This window comes from Rhipicephalus microplus, chromosome 3 (assembly GCF_043290135.1).
Source record: "Rhipicephalus microplus isolate Deutch F79 chromosome 3, USDA_Rmic, whole genome shotgun sequence".
Classification (NCBI taxonomy): domain Eukaryota; kingdom Metazoa; phylum Arthropoda; class Arachnida; order Ixodida; family Ixodidae; genus Rhipicephalus; species Rhipicephalus microplus.
Window position 1 is genome coordinate 47,911,720 of NC_134702.1, and position 27,849 is coordinate 47,939,568.

The 27,849-nt window shown below is 42.3% G+C and overlaps 1 protein-coding gene across 4 annotated transcripts in view; it reads right to left on the reverse strand.

Moving 5' to 3' along the window:
• Positions 1-204: 204 nt before the first annotated feature.
• The window catches only part of LOC119175350 (death-associated protein kinase 1-like), a 180,763-nt gene continuing 153,118 nt past the window's right edge, over positions 205-27,849 (reverse strand). For all 4 annotated transcript variants that reach the window (XM_075889439.1, XM_037426387.2, XM_075889438.1 and 1 more), the window contains 8 exons: positions 24,391-24,635; positions 21,811-22,018; positions 18,930-19,213; positions 17,190-17,378; positions 9,154-9,336; positions 6,138-6,344; positions 4,928-5,100; positions 205-3,529 (listed from right to left, as the gene is read on the reverse strand). In XM_075889439.1, the coding sequence (XP_075745554.1) occupies positions 2,821-3,529; positions 4,928-5,100; positions 6,138-6,344; positions 9,154-9,336; positions 17,190-17,378; positions 18,930-19,213; positions 21,811-22,018; positions 24,391-24,635 (2,198 nt within the window). In that variant the 3' untranslated portion in view covers positions 205-2,820. The remainder of the gene's footprint in view (positions 3,530-4,927; positions 5,101-6,137; positions 6,345-9,153; positions 9,337-17,189; positions 17,379-18,929; positions 19,214-21,810; positions 22,019-24,390; positions 24,636-27,849) is intronic.

Below are 27,849 nucleotides of genomic sequence, written 5' to 3' on the forward strand. Positions count from 1 at the left end.
ACAGCAAAGCAGGCTTTACGCAGCAATGCAGAGTGTGTGTGTGTGTACATACACCCCCACACACATTCACAAAACAGCACCATTCAAAACATGGACAAATGTGGGCTGTTAGAGAACCCTAAATATTTTCTTAACTTTATACAGGCTTGGTTATACTGCCCTCTTACATTCTTTTTCTTAGCCTTTCGTAACCATCACAAGTCGTTTATTGGTTCTTGAATGACAAGTTTATTGTCACCAGTAGAAAAAAAAAGAAGCAACAAAAATCAACGATGCATGAGTAGCACCAAATCAGACACGCTGTAGTTCTACTCAAAAGAGATTGCACTGTTCCTTTTGGCAGAATAACAACCGACCTCGCCGCACATGGACCAATGCGCATTTCAGTATTCAATATCACGCTCACAACAATCTTTTCTTATGTGCAGTCAATAAATGGCAACACTGGACGGCCAAAGTTCCATAATCATCGATTTTCATCCCAAGCGAAAAATCGCCCACGTTCCCTACAAGCAAGAACATACTGCGGATGCGCATAAAAAATTGTTACTATCAAAGATACTAAAAATTCTAGCTATTATACGAGGGCACAAATGGTGGGCACACCACATGCTTCCAATAAGTCATCTTGATAAAAAAGAGATTTACATACTTGGCACTTTTCAGACACTGTACTGAATGTAGTCAGTGATAAATGCTGAAGAGCTTACAAATGATTAGGCATTTCATAAGCCACCCAGGTAGGATAAGGCCTAAGAACATGCATGCTTTCTTGTGACGTGAACTCCAAGTTGGAACACACTAGGATATCTAACTCAAGTTCATAGATAATTAACTGCGTAACGAAATATGAATTTCTCACTTTTCTTACAGCTGTGATAGATATTTTTGAGTTGACATTAGGACACGATACCGCTATTCTTATAAATGCACAAGTTATTTTGTGGATGTTCCTTATAATGCTTTTACGATCATTAGCCCCAGTTTCTGCATCGAATTCTCGAAGAACTGATATAACAGCATGAATAAAGCATTGATAACAAACAAATAAAGCTGACATGAATACCAGTATAATAAACAAATTGCAGTGCGTTGTATGGGAAGGACAAGCGGACTGTCCTGACAGAAACTTGAACTTCCCTTTTTCGCACAACACCCATCCTTGCACTATGGATAATGCAGATGCCATCTAAATCATTCAGATAACAAAAAATACTGCAAATCACTGTACACTCTAACGCTATGTATACCAACCAAATCATGCATAAACACATGTTTGGCAAAGTACATCCTTACATGATTTGATCTGAGTTCATCTAGATCAGGCAAGTATCTTCTTTCTGTTTACGACATGCACACTGGTCAGATGCAAACCAAAAGCTAACGGAAATGAAAGAAGCGAATGCATTATTGTGCTACCTATGCAATAGCTTCAATCGTCTGTCAAGATGTAGCACAGTAATTAGCCCACACTGGTTGATTGCACTTCTGTGATAAAGCGCATATTTTCACCAAAACAAATTAAGTAGCAGTACTGTATCAAGTTTCAAAAAGCAAGCAACTCTGCAAATAAAGGCCCCATATTTGGCATTTCTTATGTGTTTCTGTGAAAACTGAAAATTTATGCATTTCTGAGCTCACAGAAAGCAAGCAAGATCGCAGAAAGCAAGCAATCACAGCAAGCAAGATCTTCACAACAGTATGTCGTAACAATATAAACTGTCCATGGAAAGCTTACAAGAGTTCAATAAACACTGTTATCTATGCAAATGTACTCCATGTGTTAGGAAAGAAGCATCCCATTTGGCCTGAGGTTTTAAACTACATGAGCGAAAACACTTTGTTTCAATTGGCTTGTGTTATGAGGTGTAGCTTGATCATCACTATTAAAACTATTAGATTAGTAGCATTTGCATTACATAATAGCTTTATGTACAAATTTGCACACTTTGTAGCATCATAGTAACAACAATCTGTACTGTGTCAAACTGAAAGAAAAGCAATTAATTTATAGAAAAAAATATTATTAAAAACATTTGATTTTTGAGCTACAGAAAGCAAGTACTTCAAGAAGCCAGGACTGATCTAATATTGATACAGCCCAGCCTCGAAGTACAATCTCTTTAGCTAAGTCTACAGAAGCAGTGAGTGAAAGAGCTCTTCGAGATTACACAATAGGACCAAAAAGAAAGGTCTGAAATATAGTCACAGACTATCACAAACATAACCATGTATAACAACTTGCAATCAATTACTTTCACAAAACATTGAGCAAGTGTAGAAAGCAGCTCTGAGAAGCAACCACTAAAAACAATCAGCTAACTGCGCACCGCATTGTAGCAGTCATACTGGTGCACTGTGTTGCATGCAATTTGCTCTTGCAAACAGTGGTAGTCTATATTAAGGTAATTTGTTCTTTACGCTGGAATGTTTCTGGTAAAGGTATGACCTTATGTTTACCATAACATTCACCAAGAGTCACTCCTCACAAGTTCACTTTTTGATTTGTTCTTGCTGCAAAAGTCACTCAAAAATTTTTGTACAGCCACAACATGTAGAACAAAAACGTAGTTATAACATAGTCGACATGGTCGCACAAGCACACTCGTGTTAAAAAAAAAAACGTGTCGCATCTTTTCCACGAATAAAAAAAGAAGTATATAAGCACCAACGAGAAATGTTTGAAACCGGCACTGCGGAAATTGCTGCCGTCATGATCTTCTCCGAGCACATATATTATGTACAAAGAAATGCGTCGCACACATTGCATGCCAAAACAAGAAACAAAACGAAGGAAGAAGAGAAGTACAACTATAGGCACTAGCGAGAAATGTTCGAACTCGATGCCGCGGAAACGGCCGCTGCCACCCTGGCGTCATCATGCCTGCCTACCATCGGCGACACCGGTGACGCCGGCGATGCGGCAACCGCTACCTTGACGAGCGGCGACGTCCCCAGCACAATGTCCGCTGCGTCACCCCTTCCCAACTCCTCGAGGGCGCGCGCGAGGTGCCCTATGGTACTGTCCATCACCAGAGTCCACTCTCCGAGCACCCTTGCGATGGGGCTTTTGCCAGAGGTCGCCAGCACGCCGGACTCTTTGGACTCGGGGTCCAGCTCGGGAAGGCGCTCGGTCATGCCGAGTTGCACCGCTAGGAGGCACCAGTCCCGTCCCAGCTTTTCGGGTGGATCGAGCGCGGCGCCCAGCCTCTGGCGCGTCAGCAGAGAAAGTTGCGACGCGTGCGTGTCCGGACCGCAGACAAGTGACGCGGCTGAAGCCACGTCACGGCAGCAGAGCAGGTCACACGTAGATTCGGGCATGCCGGTCTGAGGATGCAGAACTTGGGCGTGCAGGCCACCATCATTGAGCATGGCGCGCATGACAAGGCGAGCCGCATAGCGAGCCGGTGTCTGAGCGTGGTGCCGCAGGTCGGCGGCGCTCAGTAGGTGTCGCTCGAATTGCGCACCGGGGCACACTTCGCCCAGCACATCGTCGACCACCATCAGCAGGTCCTCCAGGAAGTAGAAACTGTTTGGCCAAGAAACACGCGATGTCATACAGCTCTTGCTTTATACAACCCATAATATGTGCACATAATTATCAAACCCTCTGGTTTTGTTCATCTGATTAATAGTGCACTGCTTCAATTGCAGTCAATAAAGAAACGTATCCTACTTCTGTGCTACCTTCAGTATGACAGCTGTAGTTTGTAACAATTAGGATCTATTTTCTTCACCTTCATTTTTGAGAGCCAGAGGATGCATCTTTCAGTCAGCAGTGCTTTAACTGTCATAAATTAGTCAATACCAAAACCATCATGCACGATAATTAACACGCACTGAAGGACATGCCCCTGCAGACGACACTACAAAAGCCTTTCGAGAGAGAATAGACCCAGGTGGTTTGCTTCACTGTGCGATGGTTAGTACTTCTCTCCACCATTAGTATGCTTTAACGTATTACTTGTTATGTTGCGGTAAAACATACTAAAGCAGATGTGACAATATGGAGCCCAAATAAAATCCTTCCTGAGTGAGCCATTCATCTTTTGAGACATGATGTCCTGCTCGTTTTTCTTCCATATACTCACTACCCTTCAGGTTTAATGTCCTGTTGATAACACTTGTCAGTACAGTGCCGCCTCATCGGTACCCACATTTGTGATGACGCAAGAAGTTATAGTACACTCCAGTTTTAAGAGGCAATTTTGGAGAAGTACAGTGAGGCCCATCAACATTTTACATATTGGACGCAGATGGTATACAATGTGTCTCAGCCAACTCTAGCCTGAGTTTTAAACTATGCCAACATACTTTATGATGATGCAACTAAATGCGTATTGCTGACTATTTTATGGAGAGAGCAATTGAGCTAGGCAAAAGCATTTGATATGAAGAGTGTAGATAAGTTTGAAAAACATCCGGTTTGAGAGTTTCCAGCTTTTTACATATTTATTAAGTATTATCATTTTTATCCTTACTACAGGTGCTTCTGAAAGAAAAAAAATGCCATTAGACTTGCCTTTTTGCATGCCTATGTGCACTATAATTGTAGTGTTCCCTAACATTTCACATGCAAATAATTATAGCATTTGGTCTGGTGTGCTGTCACTTGAAAGGCGACGATAGGGCAGCAAAGGTGGTTGTGGCTGTGCAATGATTCACCTGTTGCTTGCAGCAGCTGCAATATGATTATGACAGCTGTGATCAGGTATAAAGCATTGTACTTTCATCTGGGATTTATGCGGAGGGAGGCATTAGAAGTGACTGACCCAGAGAATTCAACATATCTGGGTTAATTATGTACATGCTCAGCTATATTACAGCAAACAGGCTTAGGGTAAACCTATCTAAGTAACAGAACCATCCTCTGTTAGTCAACTTTATTCTTGGACTAATCGGTTAAGTATATGATGGCTTTACTTACCAGCTTGAAGATGAACCACGTGGACCACGCACCTTCACTTCTAAAGCACTGTCATCGTCAACTAGTGTGAGCATTCCTTCCAGGGCTCCACTGCAAAATTTGCTGCCCCCCAGCCACTGGTACAGATCATTATCAGAATCTGCATGTTCCATGGATGCCCGTCGCAGCTGAACCTGCACACAAATGGTTGACATTCCGATAAGTGCCTCAGAACACAATCTATCTCTGAAATATTATATGCTTGCACCTGGTACCAGACACAAGTAACGCATGATTATCTGTGCATCATAATACAGCCAAATTCCTTTATAAGAGACGGATGGGCATAAGAGACACAAGTTTGCATATAGTAAAATACAGGTTAACAAGAAAATGCATACGAAGTATCCTGCTTATGAGAGACATCTCATTTAAGAGACAAGAATTGCTGCAAGAGCATGCCTCTTATAAAGGAGTTTAACTGTACTTTTCATGCACTTGTGACACATTATGTTTTAAGTCCACTATGTTAGTTTTCATCGCTATTGGCAGGTATCATTGCTTGGAAACTGTGCTGTCTATAGGCCTGGTTTGTTCTATTTGTACATACTTCTGTACAGTTTATCTTTCAAATAACAAATTCATGGCATTTCTTTTTTAATAGTTTTGGCCACAGATTCAAGTTACAGAATGAAATGTTTTAAGTATCAGTTATGGCAGTGCACATAAATTTCAAGAAGCAGAGTTTAGAGACCTTGCAGAAGATACAAAATTTATATCTTTTTTTTTGGGGGGGGGGGGCACTTTGATGCCTTTACTTTTCAATGCACGCAGCTATGTCTTTTAAAAATAAAACTCATTAGTATTAAAGTGATAATATCAGAATAAATGAGTGGTAGAGGTGTACGTATAACTCACTACTCGATGTCGGCAGTAAAAATTGCACTGACTGATTTTTCTCATATGAAGAAGGAATGTGCAAGATACTTATTTGTCACTGATTACTGATGAGATGTTCTTTTCATAAGTTGCCCTGTAACTTCCACATATTTCAATCATTTCTAATAGCAAAAAAAAGTGTGAGTAAAGCTTTCTCCCCTAACATTTTTTGAACACATTGAGCACGTTAGGGCCAAATGCTTCAGAGCATAATACACAATTAGATGCGACTCTGCTTCGAAATTCACGAGAGCCTATTAAAATGAAGAACAATCGAGCATGCATGTCTTACCTGTATCCGGGTAAAAATTATGGCCAGAATGTGTGGAAAGTCATCAAATGGAACGACGTGCACTCCACAATAGACGCCTTGGGTGTAACGCGGATCCGAAGGGTCCCACAGGCCTTCCAGAGTTTCAACCAAATTGTAGCATGGAAATTCGTACTCCACGTCACCATCATTGTCACACTTGGTGCACATCTTGAGGTTCTCCAACACCTGGGCATGATCATATACAAGACGATGTTGTCACAATGGGGAGAGAAGCTTTCACTAAACAATCAAGTGATTTCCACTCAGTTAACCGTAGAATTGGATGTTGACGAAAGGCTACTTGGACCTCTGGTTCAAAGGAACATTGAAACGCTACGTTTCAGTGTTCACAGAAAAGGCGCACATACTGACAGCTACCTGAACTTCAGGTCTGTCCATCCTCAAACTCATGAAAGATCAATGGTAGTCTCCTTGTTAGGCTATGCAGTAGCATTTGCGTATCCTAAAGGCCTGACCGTTGAATGTAAATAGAGTTTGGAAGGACCTTTAAATGTGTTGTTACCAATGAGTGTTGATTAACGTGGTGGAACATTCTTTGTCTGCTTGTTTACAGCCTGCCTGTGTCAGACGAAAAAAACTCGCTTCTGTTCTTTACGTGTGCCAGATAAGTGAGACCTCATCTCGCGAACTGTGTAGCTACGACATTGAAGTTGCCCACATGCCTGTACACAAGTTAAGGTATGCGCTTGTAAGTGGGAAAGACAAGCTACCGAAGGAAACCTTTCCTGGTTTTGTGTACAAGTTCTTCCGAGATTGCGGAAGCATTCACATTGGGGAGACCGGCAACTTTAGACAGCCAACATCACAATGATGTGAAAAGAAAGAAAGTGGCATCTAATGCACAGGCGGGACATGCATCTATGACTTAGCACACCAGTGACTGGATGAATGCAAGTATAAATGCAAGTATGGAAACTTTCCCTAGCCCTATGCGTCATGCTTTTGTCACAAGATGAAACCAACATAGGAGGCACATCTTGTTCGTTGGCCTCATTGTGAGCAAGGCTTCCATAAAGAAGATGAAAAGTCACTTCTTTTCAACTTTTATTTGGTCAGTGTACATTCTTTCATCAATGTAAAGGGAAAAATTATATGGTAGCTTTATCACTGTTAAACGGGATAAAATGCGTAGCAGAGGCATCCAGCGATCTCATTGGTAGAGTTTCCACTGCGCCATGTACCAAAGCATCGACGACAACAATGCATGACGTAAGCATGCATGTAGGGTTTTTCCGGCACGAGTAGAATCTGGTAAGGTAGAATCACAATCTCAGTGTACAACATGTGTGCTACTTTTTGCTGCACTTCATGGACTTCCTGCTTGTTACGGTAGTCGTGATACTAGTCATCTAAAACAAGCTCTGTAAATTTGTTTTCCCCGTCAGATGTAGCGACGCAGAACGAGCGAAGCTCAGAGGGTGGCACAGCTGCTCGCTCATTGAGCCAGTGTCTCCCTTTCATGCATTGTGGTTGATTCAGCCACATGTTTTCTAAATGTTTTCATCAATTTTAAGTTAGTTATTGCAATTTATTCTGGGTTATTTAAGTCAATTGTATTATTTTGGACCCTGTTAGTTCATTTACCTCTGTTTTGTGCACTGTCAGCCTTGTTACAGCTTGTATTGATCACTTCTCTGTGAGCGTGACCATGCAACATGATATCCATAGATGGATGACAAGCCATGCCCCCAAGGTGTTCCACACTTATGTTACTTGGGACATATGGCCAGTGACTCGTTAACAAAAATCAGAGGATTAGTTGCAGTCATAAAAAATCTTTTCCTGCCAAGGCACTTGCTAATAGAATGACATTATCTTCTGAGAATTGAAACAAAAATTCTATGATCTGAATGTCTTACAGGCCCTGCCCATTATGAGGTATGTTCGAAAACAATTGGGAAGCTGAGAAAAACAGTTTTGACTCCAACCAAAGTAAAATAGATAAAAACATGCAAGAACCTGACGTTTCGAAACTACCTTGATTCCGTCTTCAGGAGAACTGTGGTGACATTGCAGCAGCATCTTAAAGGCACTCACATGGCAGTTAATGACCCCACGTTTTTCTGCGGAGCATAGTCCATGGGCATTCACTGGCGGAATGGTTCCAAGAAAATTATTTGTGTTTCGGGACGTTCACTGTATATGCCACAGCTTTGAGACGCCGCTGCAACATTGCCATAGTCGCCACTGAGAAAGAAAACGAGTCAGATCTGAAGTGTTGGGTTCTTACATGTTTTCCCGTACTTTGGTTGGAGTTGAAATAGTAGTTTTTCTCAGTTTACCTACCTAACCAGACAGGCTTCTGCCTAATGTTACCATTCGAGAGGGAAGCTGCTTTTGCATACGTGAACTAATTGGACACACGCATCTGAATCCAAAGTATCGGCCAACATTCTCAAAGAAATAAAAAACAGAAAATGCTCCGAATCACGGCACACACTGTTGTAGGCGTTGGGCGGCACATCGGCTCTAGCCACTCTTCGCCCCTCTCCCTGAGTAGCTTCTCCTCTTGCGTCCCCCTCATGTGATTGCTCCACTTGTGGTTGATAAGCATTGCAAAATTATTTTTAGAGGAAATTTATTTTAAGGGAATACATTAGTGAGGTCATTCTACAATAATGTAGGAAGGTGTTACAGGGCCCCTTGATAATAAATAATACAGTATGCCACATTCTCTGCTCTTTGGCATGCGTCCATGTCCAAGCAACAGTGAAATGTGGCAGTGTGAATTGACAAGCAACCTCAACAAATTATCACACTGCCACATCAGAAACAGCTGATTGCTGACAGGCCTACGATCAAGAGAGCATGAAATATTAGAAAACAATTCGCACAAGCATGCATATGACCGGTGCACCTTCAAGGGCCAAGTTTCTGCGCAGCCACTGGCACCAGCTTTTTTGCGAACTGCACTGTCACTGAAATCTGAGAGTCGTAACAAGTTTTGCTTGAAAAAAAGGAAGGAACTACACACCTGCAGGAGGTCTATAGCATCTGTGTCTGGGAAGGCAAACTGGAAATCTTCCACGGTGTAGCAGCCAGTCACACGTGCCTTCTCAAGGTGTTCCTGGGAGAGCAGCTCTCCAATAACAGAACTACAGAGCCATTTAGGATTGAGTACCACCATGTCCTCCGTTTCCGATTTTGTGTACAGCACCTGAACAAGAAACAAGAAAAGGGCGATTCCGTCAAGTTGCCATACTCGACACATTTAATAGACTTATAAAGAAAGTTTCATGCCAGAGGACACAGAGGGATAAATGGACTAGTACCAACCTCATTGGCATCACCTAGCACAACATGTTTTTGGACAGTGCATAAACAGCTCATCCAGACTGCCATTTTTACTTATGAACTCAGCCACAGCACTTGCAAGGAATGGAATAATCATTTACCATATCAAACTGTATTATTATGCATAAGCCACGTTGTAATACGAAAAATAGCTTTGATATACTAATAATTAAAAAGTCATGCCAAAAGCTTCACTAAAAAAATGTAAGTCATTGAAGTGGGACTCATTGAAGTGGGACTCATTGAAGTGGGACATTAACTGCATTTGGATTATTAGATCATTCAGCATGTTAAAAGAGCACTGACATGAATTTTCAATATGTTCAGCCTATTGTTCTAAATGACAACACAGGTTTCAATAATCTCATAAAGAGTGTTGTAGTCTTTGGGAATGCATTAGATATATATTTTCAATACCACCATTTTAATGGAGAACTTTCAGTTTTGGTATCAAAGGGGAAGTTTTGCAGCGACGTATAACACAAGTCTGATGTCATGGGAAGACCGCCACTCGGAACATACTAGCAGCAACTGTCTTTTGCTGTCAGTGGCATGTGGTTCACATAAACGACAAGTAAATTTTTGCCCGGCGACAGCAACAGTGATCACTGTGATTTAGTCTGCATGCAAGGTGCAAAGTTAGCAAACCCAGTGAACTGTCTCGACTTGTGACATTGTGTCTATTGCAATGAGGCTCACTTGCGGATGCAGGACGACAAAACTTTAATATTAAAGTAAAGTATTTTATGCATGTTCTGTATAGCTCCAGTGTATAGAGAGTGTTGATAGTCCAACCATGGAAACGAAAAACACACCTTAAGGAGTGCCTCGAAATCGTGTCAGTCTTCCTTTAAGTTTTGTAAGCTCGTATTGCAAAACAAGGCCTAAGTTTGTTTCTTCGTCAAACAAATTTTTAATGAATGTTTGAAAAACATGAATGCTTGCTGGCCTCTTGTTTGTTGTTGTTGGAGCCAAAGTGGAAATTATGAAGTGTTGTGCAAGCACGCAAACTAACATTTAGTGACAAGCAAGCATGTGATTTCCGTGAGCTGCTTTGATGCACATGTCAAAAGCCATTTCTTTAAATTCATTGTCTGCAGGCAAAGGGATGATGATATAGTACAAACCCACCATGGAAGCACCACTTGTAGTAGAGTGCAAGGAAGTCACACTTGCACGGCAACCAACGCGCATGTGCAACACTCGATCCGCTTATCACAAGCCTCCTTATATACTCGGCTGCGTTACTGAATAAACTGCTTTTGTTCCCCGCTACTCGTCTGGCATACATGGTGTCAGAAGTGGGCACGGCAGTTAGTTTCTGCCGTGCAGCAAGCTTTTCTATGTAACCACAGCCTTAACGGAGACAGTACGGGACGAGCGTCCCTCACGCCTAAGCCCCCGAGACAAGTCCGAATCACCCAGAACTGCAGACACAACCATGAGTTCGACACTGCTACCACCCCCCAAGCCGCTCGACACCACTGGCGACGTTTACCATAACTGGAACATCTGGAAAAGTGAGTTTGAACTTTTTGCAATAGCAACGAATCTGAAGGCACAGCCGCAAGATGTTCAAGCCGCTACATTCTTCATGACCATCGGCGAAGAGGCAAGGCGGATTTTTCGAACCTTTAAATTTGAGAAGGAGGAAGACAAGAAAAATCTGAATGTCCTAACCCGGAAGTTCGAAGACCACTACAAACCAGTTGCAAACCTCACCTTCAACGAGTTCAGGTTTGGTTCCAGAAACCAGCGAGAAGGCGAGTCGTTTAATGATTGGATCACAGAGCTCAGGATTCTAGCAGCGCTGTGCGAATTCGGGGAGCTTGAAGATAGGCTTCTACGCAGTAGAATAATCCTTGGGATACGAGACAAGGAACTTCAGCAGAGACTCATTCATGATAATCCCTCCTGTGCCAAAACAGTTGAGATTTGCCGTGCTAAAGAACAGAGTAAAGAACAGGTCACTGATATCTGAGGCAGCACTTCTTTTGAATCTGAAAAAAGCATTGACACGGTAGAAGAAAAAACCGCCCCCTGCCCGAAAAGCGGCTTGCAACATCACAGATTTCGAAGATGTCCGGCAATGGGAAAATATTGCAAGAAATGTAACGGTCGAAATCATTTTGCAAGCATGTGTAGCACTCGAAGCATGGAAACGCAGTCAGAAGTACGACACATACGACATGTAGAAATGACCGAGAAGGAAGAATACTTCCTGCAAACGTTGGAAGTTCACGCGATAAAGAATGATGAGCACTGGGTGGCGACGTTGAATGTAGCCGGTGCTATCATCAGGTGCAAAATAGATACGGGAGCGAACTGTTGTGTCATACCATAATCTGTCTTTCGAAAGTTATCAGTGGCTGCTGTGCAAAACAGTTCCGCTACCTTGCGTACTTTTTTCGGTCACACACAAAAAGCAATCGGAAAGATAAACCTTGCTGTCTCTAGCAGCACGCAGAGCACCAAGGTTACGTTTTTTGTTGTCGCACAAGAGGTGCCAGTTACACTAAGTGGTGAAGTGGCTGAGAGACTGGGCCTAATACAACGCATAGATGCAGTCAACGTCGAAGTGTCTGACAAGTTGGTATCCGGCTTTGATGATATTTTCCAGGGCCTAGGACAACTTGAAGGCTTCACCTATTGCCTGCAGCTTAAACCCGATGTACCACCAACCATCAAACCCGCAAGGAGAATTGCTGTCGCCCTTCAAGAACCAGTGAAAGCAAAGCTAGACGAGATGGAACGCGACGGCGTCATCACAAAGGTGAAAGAGCCGTGCGTGTGGTCCAGCCACATGGTCGTAGTAATAATTAATGGAAAGGTACGCATATGTTTGGATCCTTCAGATTTAAACAAGGCGATTTTGCGAGAGCATTACCATATGCCGACTTTGGACGACGTACTGCCGCGGCTGCAAGGAGCCAAATATTTTTCCACGCTTGATGCTGCTTCAGGCTTTTGGCAAATAACTCTTGACGAACAAAGTTCGCGTGTGTGTACTATGAGCACACCGTTTGGAAGGTACAGGTTTCTAGGCATGCCGTTCGGCATCACATCGGCACCAGAGGTTTTTCAACGTGCCATGCATGAAGTGGTTGGAAATTTGGCTGGCGTAGCGGTCGTGATGGATGACATATTAGTCTGGGGAAAGACGAGGCAGGAGCATGACAGAAACCTCACCGCCTTGCTTGAACGCTGCAGAGAATGCAATTTAAGGCTCAACAGAAAGAAATGCCAATTTTTGCAGTCCAGTGTACATTACATGGGCCACCTCTTCACTGCAAAAGGACTCTCATTGGATCCAGAAAGAGTACAAGACATCATTCAAGTACCTGCACCGAAAAACCGTAAGGAGCTTCAAATATTCCTTGGAATGGTCAACTTTGTATCGCGTTTCATCCCAAACCTGTCTGTTGCATCCGCGCATAAGCGAGAGCTGCTTAAGAAGGACGTCGCATGGACGTCGACAGAAGCGCAAGAAAACAGTTTCCAAAAGTTGCGAGCTAGTCTTGCTACAGCACCAGTACTAGCCTACTTTGACCAGTCCAAAGCAGTGAAATTGTCCGTTGACGCAAGTCAGTACGGCGTCGGCGCAGTCATCCTACAAGATGACCACCCCATAGCCTATTCGTCCCGCTCTTTAATGGCCACACAGCAGAAATATGCACAAATCGAAAAAGAAACCCTAGCCATAGTTCATGGCTGTATGAAGTTCAAGCACTACAACTCGGACAGTCATTAGTCACAGTCGAATCCAACCATCGGCCGCTTGAATCAATTTTCAAGAAACCACTCTGCGATTGCCTTCTTCGTCTTCAGCGCATGCGCCTCGTGCTACAAAGATTTCCCATCGCCGTGACATACAAACCGGGAAAAGAACTGTCTTTGGCCAATGCACTTTAGTGTTTTCCTCGCAAAACAGAGCTGGTGGATGAAACGGAACAATTTCAAGTCAACGCTGTTTCTTCGTTACCTGTTTCAGATCAGCAGCTACTCAGCATGAAAGCAGAGACCGAGAAGACACACTCATGATCGAGCTCTGCCGCTACGCAAGTACAGAGTGACCCCAAAGCAAGCAGCAGCTGCCAGATGCCTTAAAGTCATATTGGAGCTTCCGGGATGAGCTCCACGTCGAGGACCGGCTGCTCCTCAGAAGTAACAAGCTTGTCATTCCACCAGCAAAGCGCAGAGAAGTTCTCGGCCTGCTCCACGCTGCACATTGTGGCGAAGATAAAATGAAGGCAAGGGCACGACAGGTAATGTACTGGCCAAGCATGAATGCTAATATTTCAGATGTAGTGAAGACATGTGCTGTTTGCGACAAATACAAAAAAAGAAATGCAAGGCTTTCCATGATCAGCCACGAGTTACCAACTCTGCCATGGCAAGTTGTCGGGGTGGATCTTTTTCACCACGAAGGCAATGAATACTTCATAATCATTGACTCTTACTCATTTTTCTTTGAGATTCGCAAGCTTAGTCATGCCACCGCTGCTGCAGTAATCAAAGCAAGTGCAGAAATCTTTGCGACGCATGGCATTCCAGCAAAGCTGTGCAGTGACAACCGCCCGCCTTTCAACAGCACGGACTTCCACGCTTTTACTAGCAACTTTAATATCAACCACATCACGTCTAGCCCGTACTACCCGCGTGACAAGGGCTTAGCAGAACGCGCTGTTCAGGAAGCTAAGCATCTGTTAAACAAGTGCCTGCCCGTTTTCCACCCTTGAATATTACACTGCGTTGCTGGAATAGTGGAACACTCCGAGGGACGAATGGCTGCAATCGCCAGTTCAAAGGCTCATGGGACGTCACACCCGAAGCCAACTCCCGGTTCTCAACTGTCACTTGGAACCGAAGACGGTTCCCACCGAAACTGTTCATCAGCGACTGCAAGAAATGCGACATAAACAGCGCTTCTACTACAACAGAACTACAAGGAGTCAGCCAGACCTTCATAGCGGAAACCGAGTGTCCGTATATGACACACGCAGCAGAACGTGGACTCCAGCCATAGTGGTCGGTCCTGCAGGGCCCACGCGATCCTACTTGGTGACTACAGACAATGGGCAGCAGCTACGCCGCACAAGAGAACATCTTAGGGCCACAGAAGTCTCGTCGCCTGCCCACGAGTCCCCAGCAGAAAACCAAGCAGCACCATCAGACTCAACTCAGGTCCTTCGAAGAAGTGAGCGCATACGCCGAGAGCTGCAATGTTATCCATTGCCAGAACGTCACAAATAGCAAGGCTATCCATGTTTGCAAAGGAAAAATTTCCTCAACGCTTGTTTTTTTTTGTTGTGTGTGTGTTATGTATCTTTTTTTTTTTTGCCCCAAAGAAGGGAAGATGTGGTAGAGTGCAAGCAAGTCACGCTTGCACAGCAACCAACGCGCATGTGCAACACTCGATCCGCTTGTCACAAGCCTCCTTATATACTCGGCTGCATTACTGAATAAACTGCTTTTGTTCCCCGCTACTCGTCTGGCATACACACTGATAACAGGCATGGTGCTACAGGAAGCCTCAGCAGAGGTTCCCAAAGTCTGTCACGGTCACGAAATTCAGGACCAAGTAAGCATGCAGAACAATCAAGTAGGGTGCAGGGATATTTTAGAGGCAACATTGCATGGCACAAGTAGTGCAAGCTATGGTGAAGGGTGTCTTTAGTTATTATGTACACTAAGAGCGAACACTAAGTAAAGAAAAATCTTCAAATCAGAAATTTTAAAACAAAACAAATGACTTGTTCCGCAGGTACATACATATACATAGTTGGTTATCATGACTAACTACACATGAACACAAGCTGCACAAGAAAATCAACAGAACAAGTATGACCAGCTATACTTTTCCTATTACTTCTCCGACTATTAAAATGTTTCGCTTTTCCATGTACATTTCCTCTATTCTGTGCTTGACCAGCTTTATTTCCCCTTCCTTAATGTAACTTTTGAGCTATATAATCTTAATTTTTTTGTGTGTGCACAGGACAAATTTCTCCAGAAACCAATGGTTCAGAAGATGATGATACAGGTACAAATTTAGGAGTAGATTTACCAAAGAGTGTGAAAATAGCTAGGTTAATCTTAATTTTTTTGTGTGTGCACAGGACAAATTTCTCCAGAAACCAATAATTCAGAAGATGATGATGCAGGTGCAAATTTAGGAGTAGATTTACCAAAGAGTGTGAAAATAGCTAGGTTGAGGGAGGTGTACTGTTTTTTGGTACACAATGTGGACAAAGTTATCAATGATGATCAGTTACTGTAAGGACATGAGAACCAATTTGCTCTGAACTGCTTGACTCCTAAACTGATGGATTTGGAAAACTTCTACAATTTGGGCAAATCACAGCTCCGGGCGATGGATGTAGACAGGGCAAATTTAGAGCGTCGTGCTGTCAGAATTTATGGCTAGCTGGCTTACAAAATTTATGTCAGATGTATGAAAAAGTCAAGAACATGGGTTGTCGTAGACTCCAGCGACACTATCGTGTTCAAAACAAAAGACTCCAGTGAAACTACCGTGTTCACGAAAATAACGCTCAAGCGGTACAACATGTTCGCAAATTCTTTGTCTTTTCAGGCTTCTAATTTCCCCTAAACTCCTGCCTTTTTTGAATGACAGATGTAAGCCATTCAGGCATTGTGGCTCATTACTGTGAATAAATATGCAAGTACACATGACGTGGCCAGTACTATGCCCAGTATTTTTTCTAGGAAGTTTATAAAGGCGAAACAGAGTGGCAGTGAGGACCAGCATGGCTAAAAACAAGAGTAAATTTTCTGCTTAGGTCATGGCAACTTCGTTGTCAGTACCACTATGCTACAGTTGTGCTACAGTACTACAGATATGGAAGAAAGTACAGGCACACGTTGGAGGTGGCCATCGAAAGCCGTAGTAATCAGTGCGTTGCCAATACGGCCGCATTAAAAGCAAATGGACCTATCAGTGACGAGCACCTTTCAGGCAGAATGCGACTAGTGATGAAAAGTACTGTGCGAAGTTTAGTGTTTGGAGGATTACTGAGCACAAAGAGCTAAGACCTATGTTCTCACATTTCTGTTGGACAGCCACGCGAACCATCACAATTGCAACTGGTGGTGGATCTATATGCATTGCAGAGAAGGATTGCAAATAGGCAGTTTGAAAGCTTGTGGCAAACAACGGAAGGTAATTACATTGTGTCTTTGAAAAGCACGGAAGCAAAACTCAATGTATCGATGGCGTTGGAGCTCTGAAGCAATGACAGTGTTCTAGCATCTACAGCTAAGCACCTGGCATTGTTGCTTCATATCAAAAAGCTTTGCTATTAAGCCATTATTCAGTGAAAAATTGAGAAAAGGAAACAAGTAAGCCACTTCTAGATTGTCCTTCAATAATGAAGCGTATAAGTATCAATTGTACTGACCGAGAAAGGGTAACTATCTTAACAGAGTACAGACCAGTAATGGTTAATGGCTTGGCTTTGCATTTTGCTGTTTTATCATGCAGTTTAATGCTTTTCTGTTTTTTTCTTCTGTGCTGCTCATATGTACATGTTTCCTAAGAGAATAAACCAGTTGTAACTGTTAACTCAGCGTCTTGTTTGACCTTGTTACAGCCGTCTCGGGAGTTCGCCACGGTTCATAATCAGTCAACATTCTCTATTGGACATAATTGTTCGAACAGCATTGTTTCTCTACACTGAGAAAAGACGAGCTCACCTCTCCCATTAGTTGAAGCTGGTGGATGAGCTCACGCATGTGTTCCTCTCCTGCCAGAGGGTTCACTTGTATGTGCACCATATCCATAAACTGGCGCCAGGTAAGCACTGGAAATGACGGCGATGATTTCCTCCAGTTGGGGAGGTGCCCCACCATTGATTCCAAAAAGCCGGTGCTCTTGGGAAGGTTCTGTAGAAAGAAGAAAACAGATATAGGCACCGCGTTACACTTGAAAAACTTTTCATGAGTACTTAGTTGCTGGAGACACGAGGAAAAGCAAGCTTGTCGATTTGAGAAAGCTCGCAAGCCAAGTTAGCGCTATAATTCAGCTAAGAAACTATCAGAAATAGATCAGGAAAATAAATAGAACTCAACCTCATTAAAACAAGCACAGTTGCTTGTAAGACAAGATCAAATGCAGATGTACACACGACAATTACCTACTACTGCAGAATACTTCTCTAATGAAATTAACTGTACTCTGAAGGACAACTTACATTTTGGCTATAGTATCTTGAGTACATAATTAATAAACAGCAGCAGGGATGAAGATAAAGATGCTAGGGAATGAATTGTGTCCTATCTGCCTTCTCCATCTTTGTCTTTAGTGCTGCTTATTATTTTACGACAACGACTCACCAAGCTGGCCTTACCTACACAACTTTACAACAGAGATAAATGTGCTTCGGTATAGAAGTGCATGCCAGTAATAGCTGACTGACAGACTTTCTTATGCGCACGAGTAAAGTGCGACTAAAAAAACGATTCATACACACATCTGCTAGATGTGCTTCGATATAGAAGTGCATAACAGTATACATAATAGCTGACTGACATACTTTCTTATGTGCACGAGTAAAGTGCGACTAAAAAACAATGATTCATACACACATCTGCTAAACCACAAATTTAGAGCATTGTACTAAAGCACAAGGCAAACATAATGAGTACTGGAAAGTGGTCTTGGAGGAATATTGTCCATATAATTCATATTCATCGTTACACTGTTCATTTATTCATGAAAAAGAATAATAGTAGACACAAATAACACTATATTTATTTATACTTCTGTTACCTAAAAGGCCCCAGTTCAGGGTTTCTACATGAGGGGTAGTCCAAAAAAATTACCATAACAAATGTTTGACAACTTCAATGAAGAGTACCGAGCTGGAGTGGTGCACGGCAACGGCAGAGAAAGCACCACTTCCAGCCGGTGTTTGAACATGATCAGCACACATATACATTGCCTGAGGTTACTCTTGAAGTGGAAAAAAAAGCACCCACTTTGGTATGCATTAAGCGTGTCCATCAATGTAAAAGAGCCAGCAAGCATTGCTGTTATAGTTAACTTCACACATCAAGTTCAACACTGTGAAGGCTAGCGAGGCTTCTTGTACTACTAAACATGTTCATATTAAGAAGTAGTTCAGTGAATTTACCACCCAGAATAGGTCTTTTTTTTTAGTTTTTAGTCCGTGTAATCACGAACCCCATTATAAGGGTATCATCAGACAATTGGATCCCTTGGAATCTTGTTGTTTTCATTGTTTAGTACTTTATTAGCAGGCTGTCACAACACAACACATAATGCAGAAGCTTGTGCTCGACTTGCGTGAGCATTCACAATGACGAAAGTGTACCATGTTAACGCGATGAGGTATACATTTTGCTGATCGAACTCCTTTTCTAGCTTTAGAGTGATGTGCCTGATGTGCGACAGAAAAAGTGCAAGCAGATTACCTGCACAATCTTGGCCCTGTTGTTGGAGAGGTATTGCTTGAGTGACTTCATACTCTGTGAACCAACAACATGGGCGTCCACGACAAACACAGTCTCATGCAGATCGAAAACATGCTGGAAGCGTTCTCGTGCAGCTGCCAGGACAATCTTGGCATCAGCTTCAGCATTGTTCTGCTGCTGCAGCACATCGCAGTTTTGGTTCCTGTTGATGTTGCTCGCACAGACGTCAGCGTGAGTGGCCACCAGTGCCACCCTGAGGGGTGATGCACTTTTTCCTCCCATTCCTGCAAGCAGAGAAAATTTCAGAAAGTTTTATTGCAATTACCGCAGAAAGTTCGCAGACTCGGATGAGAGATGAAAGATTGGATGACATGAGTGCCAACTCACAACCTTAAGTTCATTGCATGCCCAATCGAATATATGCACAGGTCACATAATGCGTGCGGGATAAACAAAAGAACTGGGAAAACAAATTGTTCAGACATTCCGTTTCTTATCGATCACATATTGCATTAAAAAAAAATTTTGAAGTGTTCATTTACTTCTTTCTCTTGTTTATGAGGCATGCACCGTGCGGCATATTATATTTCTAGTGTGCGCACAACAAACTTCCAGTTGGGAGTCAGCACTGTTGTCATTCGATGCCTCATCCTTCATCTGTGCCGTGCTGCACATTCAACAAAATACTATATCCTATTGCAATGAAGACTAGTTCCCACTTTCTGGCTTTTACGTTTTTGCAGTGAAAAATTAAATGGCAGAAGATAGTAAAAAAGGTTTCCCATCTCTGTAGCTATCACACAACAGCTAATTGTTTCAACAAACTGCTCTAAATATACTCTATGCAATTATCAAAACATTAGTATTTCACACCCACTTTCGTGCACAACTATTTTATCACGTAAGCTGTGCACTAATCTAAAATTGCTACAACTCTATGAACAAGAACTGTTTACTTGTCCTTATTGCAACTGTAGCAAAGGAAAATAATGAGAGAAATGGGAAAAGGAAGTGCTCAGTATAGAAAGAACTCCCAACATCTACACTCCACTCTCCTTAGCAAACTGTATCAATAATAATGGACAAGCAAAGACAAGCTTCATTATTGCAGATCATGAATTACATTATGTACCTCACTGAAAACAAATCACAGACACAACACGTTCGTGCAGCTAGGCAGTCCCTGTTGCTTTGAGTGTCATGCATCAAATAAAACTACTGCATCAGCAGGCTGCCACCACATTCATATAATGTCAGTTCAAGCAGTAATCGCTGTTGCTGCGGCCGAATAAGTGTGCTGGGCCCATGTGCTTTAGGTTACACTATCGTGCATCATGCAGTTTTTATTGGGGACGCAGTTTACTGACTGTATGCCTGCCCTCCTCAGTTAACCCTTTCTCATCCTCGACTTTATCCTTGCCGTATGCCTAAGAAAAAGAGGTGTTTGCCCTTTGCCACAACTGCATATTGACCTCATTTCCAAATGATACTGAGCAGAAAGGGTCTGGATGCGTGCCAACCACCGAGCTGTGGCACAAACTTCATGCATGGGGGTTAAGCACTAGCTGTTTCGTGATCACCGCAGGCTGAGTGGTGGTATATGCAAACGTACTTCAGGGGCAAAAGCTGGTACTATGTTCACGGAACAAATATATACACTTGACACAACCTTGATTGAAATCAGTGAATGATGAAGTAAAGGAAGGTATAGGGGATGGTAATATTAGTACTCCTTCAAGCGCATTGTATTGTGACACGGATGTGAAGAAAGTCAAGTGGAGGATAAAATCAGAACTTTCCACCGGCAGGAGACAAACCTGCAACCTTCAGATAGCACGCCTGTTGCTTTATTGATTGAGCTACAGTGGTGGTCATCGCCCCGTCCACTTTATCAAGTATTTATGTGCATGCAAACCTCTGGGTGTTTGCACCGCTCGTAGCCATGACGGTGAGTGTGGAATGCTCTTCGTTTTTCAGCTGGCGTCGCATAGCATGTGAATCTTTAATAAGCACACAGCCAATGAATAAGACCTCGCATACTAACTGAAGGCATCAAGTCTGCTGAAACAAGGCCCTCGCCATGGACATGAATGAAATTAGCCCTTTCTTTCGTACATATTTACACTGTTATTTGCAGTGGCATGATGGAGCGATTTTTTCATGCATCTTTCAAACAAATGAAAAGTCGCTGCTATTTTTAGATATACACTACCATAGTGATCGCATTATTGTTCCTTGTCATGACATTACCATCATGCCAATGCTGTCGCTGTTACCATAATACTGCAGTAGCGAACCGGCTGCCTATAGGCTGGTTAACCTCCCTGCCGTTCTTTTCCTCCTATTTTCCTTCCTTCCTCCTATTCATCACTGCATGCCATAATGTTATACGACACACTTTTATAAAAGTATTTTTTTATGTATCTGTTTAAAAATGAACACAATAACAGGCCACAAGTGCCATCTGATTTAACATTACATTTTTACTTCTTCCCAATAGTGAATAAATAAATGAATGGATGAATGGCTCTGTACAGTATTGATCAGGTGGCTTCTCATGCCACCTAGCTGTAATACTTGGTGAAGTAATAACTATATATATATGAGAGACTCAATTTCATTCCTGCCTCGATTTTATTCACCAATCAGATAACCACCTCCTGCTCATTTCTACCTGCTTAATGTCAATAAGCCCTAATGGACTATAGAGCGAAGCCTCTAACAGAAAAGTAAGAGGTGTTCAGTCATTTTCTCCTCCTCTCCACATGTACCACACAGTGAGTGTATCCTTTTGTACTTGGCTCTGTAAGTCTCAGTTTCAACTGCAGCACTTCACTGCCCTCTAGCGATGCCAGTATAAAATTCAACATTCGCCACTTACCTAAGGGTTCAACAGGTGGCGCCCTTGCCTGAAGGTAAGCTAGCCAGAAGGAGACCTGCCTGATCTGAGTGTGGACCGGCTCAGCAAGGCTGAACACAACTAAGTGAAGGCAGTGAGCGTTGCCCACAAAGTGGTCATACAGCATTAGGTAGGGCTCGTGTCCAGAGAACTCCCATATGCTCATGTCACCGACACCAGACACAGTCACCTGCATAAGAGAGCAGTGAATTGAAAGCTATATCGTTGCTTTTTGTGACACTACGCTTTGGCATATGTTGACTGTTATACAGAAAAAAAAATGCAGCAAAATTTCATACGTGAAACAAAGTCATCCCAAGTAACCACGGGTATCCGCTGACTGTCCATTCTGAATACAAATGTTTAGCCATATGAATAGCCAATATACGCACTGTGAAAATCCACGTCTTGTGTGGCTGTCCTCTGGACGTCCGAACTGGATGTTTAACTGGACATTAAGTTTTGAACGTTGACTGGCTGTCCATATAAGGACATACCAAGTATATGTGTATTTGCTCATCAATTATTGTAAAATTATAATGTAGTGAAAATATGTAGAGATCTACAGAATCCCGAGTGTAATCTTGTTAAATTTTATTGAAAAGGCTCCTTGAAAATCCTTGATCGCAGGATGCCAAATAATATCGCTTCCTGTGGCAGAACAATCTGGTTTATTCAATATGTGTATCGTATGTCATAAGGAAGAATGTGTTTAGTGTTATTATTATCGCATGTGAACTAATGGAAATGCGGATCAAGCGCGGCATAGCAGTGATCATGTAGGCAAACTTCCATGCGCCAGCCTCGGCACTTCTCAACAGGCGGTGCACCGCAGTTGCTTAGATTCCTCAAATGTACACGTCATGCTAGCCGTGCCCCTCTGGATGTGTTGAGAGAAAACGCGTGCAACTGTGCCTATTGTCTTGAAACTTGCTTGACCAGCAAGGTGCACTAAGGGAAGGAGCATGGGAAAGGAGCGTGTTCGTGTTGCATCACATGTATGTACACTGAGCCGGTCTCTGAGCAGCAGAAGGCAAATTTTTTAAATTTTTTAGGTCCACCCATGTGGACATCGTGTGCCCGTGTGGACATCAATAGCAACACGTGAAGTTACAAAGGATGTCTTTTCTACAAGAAACTCTGAAACACATTACGAGCCCACCACTGTTTTCAACAGATTGCCACGGCAAGCAGCAGCAACCCCACTCACTCGCACGGCACATATGAGGCCACGTGTTGCATACCTGTTCTTTACGTCTCATATCGGACATTTATCTCTTCTTAGCACGCGTTAACTATTGTCCATCATTTGTATAAGCCCTGCTAAAATGTGGCATGTTTCCATCTCTTCAATTGCTCGCATATTTCTTGCTATTAACCGATTTAAGACAAGCACGTGGTCAGTGCCTGTACACCTTTTTTAGAAGCATGTGCCACACCCATTAGTTTTTCTCCTGTGCTTGTCTGTATGTACGTATTGAGGTTACTAGAATATTGTTGCCATAAACACGCGCAAGTCGGGTTTGTTGCTAATAACTTAATTTAATAAACTCGTAAAGCAGCAATTTCTGCCGCCTAAGAAGTCATCGCACTTGAAGGCGGAAGGGCATTGAACACTGAAATATTGTAAGACTACGTGCACACTTTCCCAATCGCGGCTGCAGACTGTGAGTTATGTGCTTCTTAGCCTTGATATATGTTGATAATAAAGGTTCAATTGTTCCTGAAAGCCCGCTTGGACTCCATTTTTTTTTTAGAATTCATTTGCAGTAGAAAACCTCCCGCGGAAAAATGACAGGCCTCCAAGTAGGCTGTGTGCGTACGTTGTTCACATGAAAAGTTTTTCTTGAATATGCACTAGCTATATACGCACAAACATTATATATCCTTTGAAGGGCCTGTCCATGTCCATGTTGGATGTCCTGAAGGGATGTCGAGCAAATGTACAAATTTGTTACCTTTCTACATGTGATATACGTCCATCGGACGTACTATGTACATTCATGGACATTTGATAGATGTCGGGAATATCCTAAATTTACGTGCCATCATATGCCTACCAGATATCCGTGGTTACTTTGGATGCTCAACTAAGGTGTGCGTGCTCAACATGGGCATTTGAGATCTGCAAGTTTTTCCAAATATTTGGCTGTAATGGTCATTAAAATTACTGGAGCAAGACAAAAAGCCACAAATGTTGTGACTGAATAAAATGTGCCATTAACACATGTTGTAGCATATCGTATGTATCTAAACACTATTTTGAAACAATTTTAAAGGTATCTTCAAGTACTCATAAACAAACCAACATTTAGCAGTGAGAAAAATGAAGATAGTTCTTGTACATGCTGAACATAATATACAGCCTCTTTGTAATGTCTTCACGACCATGCTTTTCAGACTTTCATCTGTCTTTTTTACCTTTTTGTTGTATTTTGTTTACCTTGCGACATACAAACCTCCTACGAAGAATTTCACATCAATGACATGCATTTAAACCAGTTAGTCCATTTTACAGTCTTTCCTACAATCACTTCACAGAAATTTTGTCGCCCTACTAACCTGCTGCACATCGATGCCATGGGTGTAGTTGGCATTTGCAGTCTCATAAAATAATGGCTGCGAGTTGCTCATCACATCCGCACAGCTGGAAATAAGCAGAGCGGGAGGTGTGATCGCCTTCTTGTAATCGTTCATGTCACTGGCGTCATTGAGATCCGCAGTTCGAATGTTGTTCTCACTGTCTGTGTCAATGGTGTACTCATCCATTGCTGGCGTGCTGGATCGGCTGCTGTGAGGTCCCGATGCTGTGCAAAGAAGCAGGATTCTGGTTTTATTTTCTGGACCTGTGTTCTTACTTTATTACGGTTGAGCAGACACGCAACAAACACTTGCATACAAATGCTTAAAAAGGACAAATGCTAGTTCTGGTTTCTTTTGGTTTTGTATGCACGTATTCACCTAACTTTTTAGGCTGTATCACTAGGAAGCAAATAACGCTGAACCTTGTAGCTGCTGCTACATGAATTCACCATGGGACTATACTAGCCTTTTGGTACTGGTTTAAATTCTTTCATAAATAAAAAAATAAACCAGCTTAATTCAGTTGCATTATTGATTATTGATGATTAGCATGCAGTGAGCACTCAAGGAACATACTGAGTCATTAGTAGCACCCCCAAAAATTAAAAATTTTTTTTTTTTAATTGGAGGTTGCTTAAGCTTCGCCTTCAACAGTAGATCCCAATAGCATAATCAGGACTAGGCTAAATTGCCTCCTGCTACTGCTAGCCTGCTTCAGTTCTCAGTGTATGCCTCAACCGTGCCGTTAGAAAACGAACTACTCGGCGTGTAACAGTGGCTGTTTCAAAGTATCGTTGGACGCCTATTGCAAGTACAGTTGTTAGGTGCCCATTACGTCATAATTATTTCTTTTGAGAATCATCTAGAGGCCCACCACGTGTTCGTAGGGCAAAACCTCAACATACACAGCTGTTAAGACTGATGATGCTTCTCCTGCTAATGAATATTAAGTATGTCCGAGCGCCTTGTAATGGGTGGGCCTTTAAAACACCCAATTGTTGATCGATTTGCATCTTTTGACACCTGGTGCAATTATACGCTTCTACCGCACATTATATGATGCATTAAGTAGACTCCTTCCACTACCCGACATATGTATCACATTTTTCCAAAGCAGTTTCAACATGTCTCGTGGCTCTGTGTTAGGACACCTGAATGCCACGTAGACGGCCTGTATTCAATCCACCCTCGGACCTGGAAACTGTTCTTATTATTTGCACCTTTCTCGATTTTGTGGTCATGGAAGAGATTTTTCACTAACCAATAATGACGCCCATGCTGACACCAATGCCCACGCCGGGATTTCTGTGAGGCAAGCTATTTAACATTATTGCTTATCTAATTAAGAAAATACACGGGTGGAAAACAGCAATTAGTGGCCACAAGTATCAGCTCCTCTTGTTAACCATCTGTACCAAGTGCTTGGGCCTTGAATGAGCACATGGCAGCTCATCAGGGTAATAATTTTCTATCTACGACACATATGGTGAATCACGACCATAGCAGCTTTGCTATAAGGACTTGGGTATTAGCTGCTAGAAATGTGTTCAGGATTTACTATAATGACTGTAGATAACGGTAATCATACGCATATCAAATGGTAAGAAATAACACATATATATGTGCACTGTAATATACAAACCAAACACTTGCACTATAGTTAAATTTAGTTTAAAATTGTGTCTACTTTGCCTGCAAGTAAGAGCCCAATTGCATTATATATCACATACAATTGCCAGCTAACCCTGTGTTTTTAGGCGTGGCACTACAACTGATGAAAATGCACTGTGACAATAATGAAATTCATTGCGTAGCATATCCGCGTTAAACATGTCCATGTTTTCTTTTTCTTTTTTAGTTCATTTGTATTTATTTTCATCGAGGATTCGAGATGTACAGCAGAAGTACAGTAGACTCTTGATAATTCAAAGCCTCACAATTCATACTATCAATTATTTCAAACAAAATTAATTTTTTTGATTGGCCCTCTATTCTTTTAATGTATTTAAGTCCTCTTAATTCAAACTCCATCATTTGCAGTGCCATTTTTTGGGCGTGTTGGTAAAGGGAGCTTGACGACATATTGAGCGCTATGAGACAGGGACAGGAGAGAGTGGACACCACAATGCGCATTGTGGTGTCCACTCTCTCCTGTCCCTGTCTCATAGCGCTCAATATGTCGTCAAGCTCCATCATTTGGTTAATTCACACTTTTTAGTTTCATACAAGAAAATATCTGCTGCTTTCCCACCACTATTTAAAAATTTGCATGCTTATACAATCCCAAATGTCTAAAAATTAAACATAAGCAGCTCAGCCCTTCAAGCAAAAAAACTTCACTAGTAAACAAGTGTTTGAAACGCATGATAAATCGTGATGATTTTCAACTGGTATAGAGAGCTTCGTGCGGAAGGCACATACTTATAACAAAGAAGCAACTGGCGATTCATTAAAAGGTCTGATCAGCACTAAATGGCTAATAAACTTGTGGACCTTACTCCTCTGTTTTCTGTTCATTGCATGTAGTTAGAGCCTAAAAACACTTAAAAAATTTTAAAACTTGATAAAATTAATGCTTAATCATAATGTGTGGTGTTTCCTCGCTTTATCACCCAGAGTCATCTATCTGGAAACTTCTGATAATTCAAACGAAATTCAGAGGTCCCTTCGAGTTTGAATTAACGAGAGTCGACTGTATAAACAACTGGCTGAGTTGAAATAGTTGGACAGCTTTTTCAATAATCATACTATGACCTCCTGCCCCTCTGCACAGTCTTAGCCTTTTTCCCAAGAGGTACAAGTTTTCTCTGTATTGAGGTCGTTCATGAGTGTTATTCACACTCTATTGGCTAGTCTACAGATCCCTGCCGCTAAATGGGCACTGCAAGTCTTGGACACACTAGAACCAATTCTCGCCGGACTTCAGTAACAAGATGGCGCACCATACACCACATCAGTCTTTCTGAGAAAAAGTCAAGCGTGCCTTCATAATTCAGTGGAACGCCAGAGGTCTACAGTCAAGAATGCCTGAGTTTAGACAGTTCGTTTTCGAGAATAAGTTTTCCATCATCGTCATTTGTGAACCACATTTTTCAAAAATAACTCGACTGTCGGGTTATGAATCCTTCATTTCTTCATCCTGCATTGAGCGAAGTCAAGTTGCTGTGTACATCCGTAAAGAACTCACTTATGTTCCCCAAAGAGTAGAGTCTCACAATGGAAATCACTACGTGTGTCTATATGTTAAAAAAAAGAAATTGTCATTTACGATATAGCGCCGTCACATTGAGTGGATCAACAGACATAAACTGATATATTTCCAACGACTCCAGAACCTTGGATATTGATGGGTGACTTCAACGTCCATTATTCACTGTGGGGAAGCATCAGGACAAATCGAAAAAGCACAAACCTAGTTGATCTCACATTAGAGCACGG